Source organism: Corvus cornix, chromosome 1 (assembly GCF_000738735.6).
Source record: "Corvus cornix cornix isolate S_Up_H32 chromosome 1, ASM73873v5, whole genome shotgun sequence".
NCBI lineage: Eukaryota > Metazoa > Chordata > Aves > Passeriformes > Corvidae > Corvus > Corvus cornix.
Window position 1 is genome coordinate 53,679,327 of NC_046332.1, and position 13,360 is coordinate 53,692,686.

The following is a 13,360-nucleotide window of genomic DNA, read 5'->3' on the forward strand; positions in this document are numbered from 1 at the left end:
AACAGAACAAATTGAAAATGAACCAGCTGTCAAAGGATTTCTGGCAATAATTTCTTCCACAATGGATAGATATGAGGCACTAATGAATTTGGTCACTGAAAGAAAAAGTGTTACCTGGTACAGGAACATAAATACATTGAAAAACAACGTAAAACTCCCACTAAGATCTGTGAAACTGTTATGGATGATGCAAAGTCTGTTCACCTTCTTTTTTTAAAAAAAATGCTTATAGAATACTATATATAACAGACTAATATCAAGTTATATGGAATTCCCATGCAAAAAGCTGCCAGCCAAGCAAGCAAAAAGGCTGTAAATATCTGTCAATTGCGTAAGAGGAAAAAACCCTCTGAGAGCACAAATTTCCCAACCACCACCACCCTGCAAAGAAAAAGGACTATTTAAGTCTGGAAATATAAAGTTAAGATTTCATTTAAAAACAGATATTAAACCATACGTCACCTACACAAGTCTTTTCCATTCCCTTCTTAACTTCTAACTGTGCACGAAAGGTGTGTCAGATGGAGACATTATGATGGAGCCCATTAAATAGACATTTTATGGAAGACTTTAAACTATGTAGCCTAAGGATATAGATAGGTTAGATCTAATAAACATTTTGTTTGTGTTCTTTTTAGAATCTCAACCCTGAAGAAAATGGCTTCAATTCAGTGCCCATGTCCTTTGTTGTGCAGTATGCCCTGAAAAAAGCCCAGTGAAAATTAATTAATAAATCCAGTACTTTGTATCACCCAAATTTTTTATAATTTTTCTATGTTACAAGGTAATTAACTGTAAGCATAATACATGAATTCAGGTATGCACAGACTGAGGATACAGTTTCATAAATGGCTTCAAAGGATCAAAGACCACAGGCTGATACAGATCTGGGTTCCTACAACAGGCCATAGAAGAGTGCAGTCCTGGGGTCCCCAACTCTGCTCCTTTTTTGTTTTGCATCTCTGCTGCTTTTTTCCACCAAAACTAGCAAGCTCACGGCCCCACAGCAAATCAGCTCAGTTCACTGATCCAGCTGAGAAATAACCAGCCACAATGAAGAAGTAGTTTTCAATCCTATCAGTAAGCTCAATGGAACAAGAGACAGAACCCACGGCAGGAGCAGATGGTATAGAATATATCCTACTCCGTATGTGACACAGGTGTCTTTGACCAGTGTAAACTAATTAGAGAACCAAATCATACGTGAATTTACAGAGTTGAGAAAGCAGGAGATGAGCCACAGGACTACATTGCTGCTTCCCTGGCTCACAATACTCAGGGAAGCATTGAACAGTACCTCTGCAAATAGCCGGTATTTTGCAGGTGCTTACATAGAGGGTAGGGGCTTGTACTTGCCCACACTTGATTTTTGGAAATATCTTAATTGTTATTCAGTTATGTAAACCTGATGTTACCTCACCACCTTACTCTTTCTTTGACTGTACATAGCACTCGCTTCAGTAAGGGGACTTTTTGCATGCCTATTGTAAGACATAGAATGATTATCAGTTTGGTTATCATGGCATTTATTATTTGGGGCCGTAAGGAAATAACGTTCAATGTGACATAATATAGAACATTCTACAGTAAAAGATAGTATCTAAAAATGGCACTGTTTTCTATCTTAACCACTGCTTCACAAAGAAATGCTACTAGACAGTTTGAATGGTCTTTTGCTCCAGGACACAGCTATGCAATACAGCTAAATTTTAAGACTTATGCCTGAAAGCATCTTTTGGCTTCCCCTTACGCTGGCACAGTTCACTTCTTATGTCAAAAAAAGAAACAAAAACATGTTCATGGACTCACTAGCAATGGACAGTACTAATTTATCCATTACTGAAGTCTAGATGCTTGGCAGAATGTGTACAGTTTCAGCTGAATAAAGGGGAGGTCAGTCTTGAGAAGTTCAAGAAGTGGTTATCACTCGAAAGGATAAAAACTACAGACTTCCCTTCTCAATATTTATAGGGTCACCACTGGTGCAGCTGTATTACTGGCTGAATCAGCCCTATTCCCATGCGCAGAGAGGCCTAAGTTGGCATAAGCTGGTCTCTTCCAAGCCAGATGGCAGAAAGCAGAAGTGGGAGATGGTGTTACACATTAAAACATCTCTTTTCAGTTATTTTATTTGCTATGCTTCCTTCTGGCTCCTAAGCTTGCCAGTTTTATCTGCTTTATTCACAGCAGAGCTCAGTATGCCTTTTAGGAGATGACATGTAAGAAATAGTGCAAATTACCTGCAGGCAAAAGGCTTTGTTCAGGAGATGCAAATGCCAGTTTAGGGGGAGGTTTAGTAAAATATGCCCACAGAATGCTAACTTCTAAACTAAGCATATCCACATTCAGCTTATTAAAAAGGTATATCAATATGTGCACATATTTTATATAGGCTTTCTGATGTTTTGACTCAGCTGTTAAAACCAATACATATTTGTTTACCATAAACATTATTTCCAAGTTCTTTACCTAAATTATTCTGGAAAGTATTAATGTTCAAGTGTTCTGCCCAATTTTGACAATCATTACAATTTTTGATCCAAGTACCCTAACATCCCAGCAGTGTGATCTACTTCGTAGCAGATAAACTGAATTGTTTTTTAAACACTAAATGAAAGCATGTATCAAAGTGCAAGGATGGAAAAAAAAAATTAATGCAAAACCTACCTACTTCTGTTTTTAAAGCAAACTACTTTCATGAATTAAGTATTCCACAGCTTCTTTTGCTATGATGCTTTCTCTCACTATGACCCAAAATTTTCAAGTCAAATACTTCCTCGGTTACTGCATGGAGACAAAAGTTTCTTAGTCTCAATTGAAAGGATGGAGGATCAATTTAATATGTGCTGATGCCCCATGGTTTGGCATCACAGTCCATTTATTTCTGTCTCCATTTGACTTTCGGCATATATGAGATTTGTTCAAACAATTTGCCAAGTCTAATGTGAAACTGCTCCTTTTATTTTTGAATAAGTAATTCCTAAAAATAATAGGATTGTTAAATTTCCCTCCCCTGTTGCAACCCTTTCAGTTCTATTCATATGGCAGTTCCCATAAAACAATAAAAGAGCTAATCAATTTACTGTTGAAGAAAACAGCAGACTGAAAAAATGTGCTCAGTTAAACTTGTCTAGCTCAGAAAAATAAATGTTGAAAATGATTTTCAGCATGCAGCTAACCCCTACTTATTTTCCTAATAGAGACAAAGACAGAATATATTAAATATATCAGTCTTAACTCCAGGTGTAGAGTGGAACACCACACTTAGAAAACTGCCTTCAGTTCCTGACCTCTTTGCTAAAGCCAGTGAAGGATATAAATAGTTCCAGTTCTGACGTAACACCTATCCCTGAGGAATACTGAAAAAGAGACTGTCCTTCACACCAATCCTGTTAAGCAGCTAGTGTGATTCTGGTTAAGACTGGTTCGAAGCCATTATGTAAGAATGTTTATTTGTTATACAGAGCCCAGATCAGATCTATGTCATACACAGTGACTTTACCACAGTATTCAAGAGTTTTCCAAAGCCCTGACCTTAGATTTAGATAGCCCTAAAATTACATGGGGTCTCAGCCGTATTTCTCAGTCTAGAAAATAACTTCTAGCTCTTATGATTTTCAGAGAACACATAAAAAATGGTAGCTCCATGGGCCCAGCTCAAAAGGCAAGTAGAAATTTCCTATATTCACACAAAAAAGTAGCAGGATTTTTTTTTTTTGAAGTACATGGATACTGAGTAAATACAGACAGAATCTGCTCTACTAAAGCACATCATTAGGAACTTTGTAGCCATGAGAGAGCCACGGTTTAATCACCAGGAGCTACTACTTTTCTCTTGTACCTGTTCAGTAGCTAGACCAACAACAGAAAGCCTGTACAGGAATTTCTACATTCTCAAGGGTAAAGCAGAATTTGGATACATGGGTAATGTAACAGCCTTGATTACCCAAGTACCACTAGAAATGCAGAAAAGCACTATCTGGAAACTCAGCCGTCCACCGATGAAGCCCGTTTGGGTCCTTCAGGACTCGTTAGCACTTTGGTGTCTCTGTACCATGATTCCTCCAGAACTCCAGATTCGGGAGGTCTTCTTAACCATCGACGTCAACTACTCTGCACAAAGCAAGCTCGGATCCAGATTTCCAGCCAAGCTAATAAAATCTCCTGGAACATGGAGCACAGCACAGAAACACCCAAGTGGGTCTACGCAGAGCCAGCTTGGTCCATCAGGACTTATTAGTTCAGACACTGCCTGAAAGCAGCTGCACAGCAAAGCTGGTTCTGGAAACAGCAGAGATGTGTTAACATGGCACAGCACTTGAACTAATAAACTGCTAGTTCTGAGCCGAGCCTGCCCCAGGCTAAATGTGGTGCCTGTATATCCACTGCACAGTTAATCTGCAACTGCAGAAATAGCCTGAAGAGTTGACTCTATTCCAAGCCCAGCATGCACAGCTCTACCACTACCAACATGCCCAAGTTTTCTTTCCTTTCACCTTCCTCCACAAGACCAATCCCTCCATCTACCCTCTTCCTGTTTCTTCATTGTTTTCTCTCCTAGCCATTCACATCCATTTCTCAGTCTTTCACTACACATTCCCAATAAGGCCGCACAACGTAGATCAGCAGCTTCCAGCCTCTCTGGAGTGATTAACATGGTTAACCACTCTCTTCTCACCCAACCTTCTCAACCAGACCAGCACTTCCTAACTCCTCTCACACCACTTCTGGCTTTCCTCTTTGTTCTTCCCTTGGTGGTTCAATCCCTAACCAAGGAACCATTATGCTTTGTATAAAAACAAAACAAAAATATGATTTTATTTGCATGTCGAATTGTCCTGCCTTCATGGAAAAAAAGCAAGTATCAGCAGAAACGCTATCACAAGACATCTCAGCAGGCCAAGGGCAAGCTACCACTTCTAATGGTAAAATTTGCTATCTCACCTAGAAGTTGCTTAGCAGTCAGCTCAGATATGACTGTCTGAGACTCTCCTTTTCCCTTCCTACTTGGGACTTCCCTTTGTGCGATTCTCCCATGCCAAACAGCCCAAGTCTCTTGGTGTGGCAGAAGGGTTGGCGAAGGCAAGGACTGTCACCAGCCTGCTGATAACAACAGTGGACAAGGAAAGAATGCCATAGGAAAGATTGAGGGCAGGCAAATACTGACTGAAATGGAGCACAGGAAGACTGGCCTGCTGATGGAATATCAGCTCTGTCTCTCAGCTCAGTCAACTCTGCTTCCCCTCCCCACCTTCACCCACCTCTACAAACCATGCAAATTAACTGCTGAGCATATGGTTTGTACCTATGTCTGTGATTTGTAGGCATGAGAGGGTCACTAATTATCAAATTTTTACAGTACTGGAAACATGACAGAATTAATCACTTGCTACAGAAAGTGACAGTCTGTCCCTCTAAAAACAGTTCACAGCATTGGTAAAAAAACCCCACTCTGACTGCATTATTCCTCTAGCCAGAATCATGACTTCAGCAGAGAACATGGGCAGCTCTACCTGACAGAAGAGATTCCTTGTTTCTGAGCTGTTTCCAGAACACTGAAACCAATATAAAAACTACTAAATCAGAAATAGAACTGAAATTTATCTCCTCAGTCATCACACATGCTCTGAATGGCAGAGCAGCAATTTATTGTCCATGCAATATAACAGCAAATAGGTGTGTACTGAAAAAAAAAAATAGTAGTAATTTCATAACCTTCAATACTAAAGCAGACAGCATACTCTGCTCACTTTCTATGGCAATTAGGAAATGAAATCTGTGTGCTTTCTAGCTGCCGTGTTTGGTATCACTCTGATGTTGTCAGTCACTGAAAGCCAAGTAAGAAAGGATCTCACCTTTGCTTTACAAGTATTTTTCACAGCTAAGTGTTTCTACATGTCACATCAGCAGTCAAACGGATTCTCAGCACACAGTAACTAAGGAATCAGAGCAACACATGCACCATCACTCAGACCTCCAGCTGTATCTTTGCCTTGTTCTAGGAAGCTACAGTAGAACTTCTAAGTCTGAATGACTGACAAATCCTGACACTTAAGATGGCAAGCTTCAGTTCCCACTGTTTTATTTCTATACTCCTTACAGACCTCATTCTTTTTTAGACTAAGATATCTAGTCTTCTTGCAGAACTAGTCACAATCAAAGCAAGATAAATGACATACATCCAAGTGGAGATGCTATTAGGTTGGGCAGGATGGTGTATGTTATGAACCTTTCAAGGTGTTCTGGGAGACAGGCTACCCAGGTGACTAGTTCAAACTAACTTAAGCACTTGAAACCAAGACCTTAGAAAACGCCTTTACTTCAAGAAAAGTCTTGGAGCTTCTTGCTTAGAATGAAACCACACCTTGCCTCTTCTTCCTGCTATGCACAGGATAATGGCCACAGGTACAAGAACATAAACAGGCTGCATACAACCAGAAGGTGCTGGTAGACTCAGTAACAAATGGCATTCAACTCACATCCAGAAACAGATCCTGTACTTATTTGCACCAGTTGTTTTTATGTATGTATGTAGCACAATGCCATACAGGTATGATGAAGATACAGATTGTCATATGAATAGAATTTTACCATCAAAGGGCATTTTTGTTCTAAATCCAACTGCAGCCATCTTTATTCCTGAAAGTAATCAGGTCTTCCTACTACACATTCTGCTAAACAGTGAATGAAAAATTTCTGAGATTCATTCAACAAAGCAGTTAAGAAATACAAAAGTCTGAAAAGTGGTAACATTAACCTAAACTCTTTTCTGAAAATGCTAAAACCAAACTAAAATCATTAAATGTTTCATTTCAGCAGTCTCATTCATATGGCTGGCTAGTCTCATCAGCTGTGGAGTTCTGAATTTATCAGCCACAGACTTTTTTTAAAATCACCATGTGCTTTGAAGTTCAACTAAAGCTTAATAAACTTTCTTACAGGTCTGGAGTACTATATAAATTTTGTCAGAGCTGCGCTGGCATAATTGGTAATACAAACTGTCTGGCTTCATGAAAGTTACAAGCTCTGGCTCCAATCCTGCAAACACTTACTGAAGAATTTAACTTACTGCACAGAACTGACTACTCATGCATAAGCTAAGCATATTTGTAAATATTTGCACAGTATGGACATCTGTTGGCATAACCAGTCATCTGATACAAGATTCAGCTTTAAATCCTAGTCTGCATAGAGTCAGTATTAAAAAAGGAATTCCTCACTTTATTAATTCCTTTCTTAGGCACCAAGCATGTCACATACCAAAGGGTGGAACCAAAAACAAGAGGAAGAGAGGAATCAGTGAAATCATGACAGCTGGTTCTGTTTCTCATATAACTAGAGAAGCCTGGTTTCTTATGGGTGTATGTCTCAAGACTGAGCTCCTGCCTTCAACCTTTGCTGAACGAAGCTCTTGCTATACCTCTCCTTCAGTGATGCCATTTACAGCATTTCTCACATCATCACAGGCAAAGCTCATAAAATTACTCCAAAGAACTCCTCCTTTTTATCACGTTTGGTTATTAACACTTTTAAGTTATGGGTGGGGCTAAGATATAGCCACAGTACAAAGCCAGCCCACAGATAATCATGGAAGTCACATTTCCTTAAAAAGCAAACTAGAAAAGGCAATTATGTCTCCTTCCTCTTAGTGTCTTGGCATTTGAGCACATCCTGTTTCACTCATCCTCTTTAACAGAAATGCATTTTGTGATCTCCTTGTTTAAACCTGATATATGGCAGAAATACATGTAAGGGAGCAAAGGCATCCTCCCATTGATTCAGGGCTGAGTGGGAGAGACCAAGCCTCCACTACACAGAGCTTAAGGCCTTGGTGGTTATTGCACCTGAATATGGCAGGTGGATACCTGCAGAGCTGCCATGTGGAGCTCTGCTGCTTCAGAATAAAGACAAGATCTCACTCTGGCTTAGGGCTGAAGCTAGTTTGACAGCTGTGGCTTAGGGCACTAAACCGTTTCCTTCAAAAAATGCAGGAATGGACTGAGGGGATGGAGGCAAGACAGGCCGCCAGCTCCAGGGAGGGGACAGCGAGACCCATCAGGGACATCGGTGGCAAGAGCACGTGGCAAAACCCTAACAACACGTACTAATCAAACGCACTGATCCAGCGAGGGAAACCGGGTCCCTGGAGGGGAAGGGCGGGTACCCTGCGGGGCCTCGTGCAGAGGCCGTGTCTCAAATCGGCCTTACCACACCCGGGCGGGGACCGGCCGCACGCAGCAGCCCCGGCACCTGCCCCAGCTCCCGGGGAAGAGCGCCCGCCTCCGGCCCGAGCCGGCCAGCGGGGCGGGAGAGCTCGGCGCTGCGGCAGAGCCGCCCCTCCGCGGAGCGGACCCGCCGGGTTACCTGGGGCAATGAGCACCCACTGCGCGGGGTGCGCGCCCGCGGGACGCCGCTCCGCGCCCTGCCCGCTCCGTGCGCCCCGCATGCTCCGTGCGCCCGCCGCTCCCGCCGCCGCCGCAACATGGCGGGCGGGGCGGGCCGCGCCGGGAAGGGGCCGGGCGGCAGCGGGGCGAGGGGACGGCTCCGGCTGCGCCACCGCTCCGCCTCTTCCCCTTCCCGACACACACAGGGAGTGGGTGGTACGGCCGTGGAGGGCGGGGCCGCCGGCGGCAAAGCTCCTGCTCTCCTGCAGGCCCGCGGGATTTGGGTGGGTGTGATGTCGCGCCCGAAAGGCGAAGGGAGCACCCAGGGCTCGTAAACGCTTGTGGTCCAAAGGAGCGATAGAAGTCACAGGGTCCGCGAACAGTCAGAAGGTTTCATTAGTGAATTGCTCGCTTGGCGTGGAAATTGTTTTGTTAGTCCCTGACCTGTTATGTAAGCACACGGCTTAGTGGGTTTTGGATATAGGGGTAGGGTGAAAGGGAAGAGAGAAAGGAAAAGATGAGTTAAAGAGGGGGAGAGAGAAAGAGAGAGAGAAAGAAAGAGGAAAAGAGAGGGGAGAAGAGATGGCCAGACCTGATTCCGGCATTGATCCCGCTCATGGTCCTGTGGGCTGCTGCCCAGGCTTGGGAAGGGTACCTTTTTATGGATAGGTTTTCTCCACCCTGAAGACAGGTTTCTCACTTCCCATGTAAATTAGTTACCAAACGCAGTCCGATCTTTCAGACCTTTCTGGAAATGGGTTGGAGGGCTTTGGGGGCCTTGGGTGGTCTTGACGTCTCTCTGCAGTCCATGCCCACTCCCTGGCTCCATCATTCCCGTGCTTGCACTGTACTCTGTTACGCTCATCTTTAGGAACTAGAACAAGTGTGTTTGTCCAGGAAAAGTGCTGCCCTACCTTCGCATGGCCCCCATCTCCAGCCACACCTTGTTCTTTCTCACGACTTGTCAGTACTGTAGTAGTTCTTTCTCACAGTGTGACAGGGCTTGACACAAAGGGCACAAACTGAAATAAATTCCATTTAAATATAAGAAGTGTCTTTAGTGGAGCAGGTTGTCCTGAACAGCCATGCCATCTCTATCAGTGTCGGTATTAAAATCCAGACTGGGTGTTCCTCTGAGCAGCTGCTGTAGCTGGCCCAGCCCTGAGCAGGGGGCTGGACTAGACCCTCTCCAGAGGTGCCTGCCAGCCTTAGCCATTCAATGGAACCTCAGTCCTACAAGGCTGGTTGTGGGCAGAGCCACAGTTCTCTCACAGCAGTCATCCTACCCAGTGTACAACATGATCCTGCTAAATAGGTTCTTTGCCTCCAGATCGCACTGAGGAGCCATAGCCACAACACAAAATGCATATTTCATGCATGTGTATATATATGTACATAAACTTGGCTTTACCCACATAAGACTGGAGGGATGGCCACCTTCCCAGAGATTTAGGAATAAATATTATGTTATCAAAAGTATTAAAGTATACATATCAATTGTAAATCTCAGAGATATGAAACAAATATTAAAAACATACTAACATCTATTCCCCAAAACAGAGCAGAATTAACCAAGGCCAGCATATGCAAAACAGCTGAGCTGATGTAAGGCTGAAAAAAATAATTTCCTGAAGTTTGAGCATATACCTTCATCACTGAGATTACATTAATCTAAATTTGTTTTATTTTAATTTTTCTGACTTTTTTTCCACTGATTGAAGTAAGGCAAGGTTTAAGTGCCAAAGACCGCATTGCACCATGTGTTTTGAAGTCCCCAGAGAAATCACTTGCTCTTAGAGTGATTGCAATTTGCTGTGGCGTATGCCTGGATTGCAACACTCACTGATGGGTCTTGTAAAACTCTCCTCACTACTTGTGTTAGCAAAGAGAGAAAGATGCTTGCCAGTTCCACTGTAATCTGTACAATACCACAGGATGAGCAGAACAGAGCTGATTGCTGTGTTTGAAACCTTCCTAGAAGGAAAGACTTCCATGCGGAAAAAGGGTTCTCCATAAAATTTGGCTTCTAGTCCTGAAAACAACAGCGATTTTAGCATGTTGTATACCACTGAGCTTAACAAAGCTCTGGAAAAGACAGGAATCCAAGTCTGCAAGCCTCCAGATGCAGTGTGTGTCAGGATCAAGTCTAGAAGCATAAACTGCAGTTGTTCCAGAGCTCCTATTTCCTCCCTGAATGTAGTGGGTGATGGAAATACTGTAGCAAACATTGCTGAATGTTTACAAAAGTGACTTATTAAGCTCACATTTTTCAAAGTACCAATCCATCCTTATTTAGGCATCTGGTAAGTAAGCTAATTTTCAGAGGTGCTGAGTACTCCTACCATTAATTGAGCTGAATGAACATTTCAGCTGTTCATTTCTTTTGATTTATGAGCATCTCCCACAATCTCTAGATGTATATTGGCCTTGGGATCTATAATGTCTTTTTCCAGGAACTTTCAGATAGAAATGTTTTTCTCAGATACTTTGAAATGGCCTAAACAGAAATTCTCAAATAGGCCTGGACAAGGCTCTAGAATGACATCAGTTTTGGAATAAAAATAATGCAGTAATTTATACATGTTAAATATTTAAAACTTTCTGTTGTTACTCCTGCACACTTGATATAAACTGTTCCCCTTTATAAACAGAGGATATACTATATCATTATAAGCAAAAGATAAACTAATTAGGGATTTCTGTCAGGAGCTAATGATACTAAAATCTTATTTGCTTAAGAATTAAATACCTTACCTTCAGGCTTGCCAACATTTTTAAACTGTAGTGGTGTCTCCCTGAAAGAAAATGCTGAAGTTTAAAACACTAGACTGATCTGAACTGATGTGGTGGTATCATTTTAAATACTCAGATCTTAATTTCATGCACATGGGTATTCTCATTTGGGTCCATATGACTCATTAAGTCCAGAAAGTTAAATGCATCCAATATGGGACTGCATCCAATCTGAGGACAATTGTTTTCCACATTTCAGAACCATTTGATTTGCATTCAGACTTCACCTGCATGCTGTCTGTTCATTCATTTCTCCTAGGGCTCCTTCTTATAATCCAAATATCTGTGCAAATACAAGCATCCCTTTTTGCCAAACAAAAATTACTTACTTTTGCTGCCAAAGAAATGCTACTTCTGTCCACCTTCAGCTGCAGAATTTACCTCTTCCTCCTCCCCACACTAGTTTTAAGTGAAGGCACTTTTAAACTTTGCTCGGAGCTAGAAACAAAAGAATGTATAGAAAGAAGCGTGATTCATTTTTAAGTCAAGGTTGACATTTAAAAGACAAAAATATTTCCACATGATTATGTTTCATTGTACACTGTTTCAACAAATATGGGCCATGTTTATCTATATTATGCTTCAGTGGTTCAAACATTTACATGCATAGCTTTAAATCCATTGCTCTGCACATTTAAGGGTCACCTATATATATGGATGCAAGGGTTACCTTTAATCCCAGTAAAAGGCCTAGTGATACATATAACTTTAGCTGATGTACCAAGATAATTATAATTCATTTTAAGTTATCTAGTATAAAATACTGCTCTAAGTTCATCACGGGCCAAATTATTGCTTTGTTTGGTTTTATTCAAAACAAAGCATGTGCGGCATTGAAACAAATTGAAAATATGGAGGCCAAACACAGAGGTGGCATTGACCTGAAAGAACACATACCGGCATTGCAAACCAATAAAACATCATTTGAATTTCTAACTGAAATTTCAGTTCAATCTGTCAAGCTGAAAAATAGTTATTTTAAATAGTTGTTCATAACAGCATTCGTCTAAGCAAGTACTTCTCTTATTGAAAATAGTCCATTTTAAGGAAAATAACAGTATTCATTTAAAAGCACTCAAGCAATGGTGAAAAGTATTCTAACCAGCTCTGAGCAGAAATCACTTTGTCCTTTGCAGTAAACAAGGTTATAGCCCAGTCTCCTAAAGAAGTAGGGCTTAGGGGAACATATTGTGTATTTGTATGCATGTCTGAGTCCTCCATCAGTAAGTGGTCACTGACTTCAGACACCTTTGATGCAGCTCCATATTTTATCAGAGCACACACCTAGGCTGAGGAAAGAAACATCCTTCAGGTGACATTGATCTCCCCCTAAAACAGACACCCATCTCTGGACAGCCCTTCAGCACTCTAAAATTCATGGCATTTGTTGACTGCAGGCTCAATTTGGTTGCAGAGTGGGAACACCTGGCCACCCGATTCTGGTCCACTAGGGCACTGCCTCTCATAGGTCTTTTGTCATAATCTCTAGTTGCATGTACATGTGTCACATACTTTAGGGTACCTTAGATTACATTAGCGACCCTTCTAGGGAAGAAGAGGGTTGTGAGATAAAGAAATACAAATTCTACATGGCTTAGTAATGGGTTTTTTGATGTTCAAATGCCATAAGGCAGTGGAATATAAGTATCACAGCCAAGATTTCTCCCGTGTAATTATTCTTTCTTGTTGTCATGCCTTCAGCTGCAATAGGGTTCATTTTCTTCTGAGTAGCTGGTACAGTGATGTGTTTTGAAGTTGGTATGAGAATATATGTTAATGTTGACAACACACTGATGTTTTAGTTGTTGCTAAATAGTGCTTACTCTGAATCAGGGACTTTTCAGTTTCTCATGCTCTGCCAGCCAGCAGGTGCACAAGAACCTGGGGGGAAATGTGGTCGGGACAGCTGACTCAAACTGGCCAAAGGGAAATTCCATACAGCAGAACATCATGGCCAGGATTTAAACTGTGGAGAGCTGGCCAGAAGAGGCTGATCACTGCTTGGGGACTGACTGGGCATCAGTCAGCATGTGGTGAGCAAATGTATTGAGCACTGCTTGCTTTTTGGGGGTTTATTTCTCTCCCTTTCCTTTTTCATTACGATTATTGTTTTTATTATAATTATATAACTTTATTATATAACTTTATGTAATTTATAAATATAGAATGTATATATTATATTA

The 13,360-nt window shown here is 41.6% G+C and overlaps 1 protein-coding gene across 3 annotated transcripts in view; it reads right to left on the reverse strand.

Annotated features, from left to right (window-relative positions):
- The window catches only part of RNASEH2B (ribonuclease H2 subunit B), a 44,486-nt gene extending 36,026 nt beyond the window's left edge, over window positions 1-8,460 (reverse strand). For all 3 annotated transcript variants that reach the window (XM_039567293.1, XM_039567288.1, XM_039567280.1), the window contains exon 1: window positions 8,365-8,460. In XM_039567293.1, the coding sequence (XP_039423227.1) occupies window positions 8,365-8,446 (82 nt within the window). In that variant the 5' untranslated portion in view covers window positions 8,447-8,460. The remainder of the gene's footprint in view (window positions 1-8,364) is intronic.
- Between the last annotated feature and the right edge of the window lie 4,900 nt (window positions 8,461-13,360).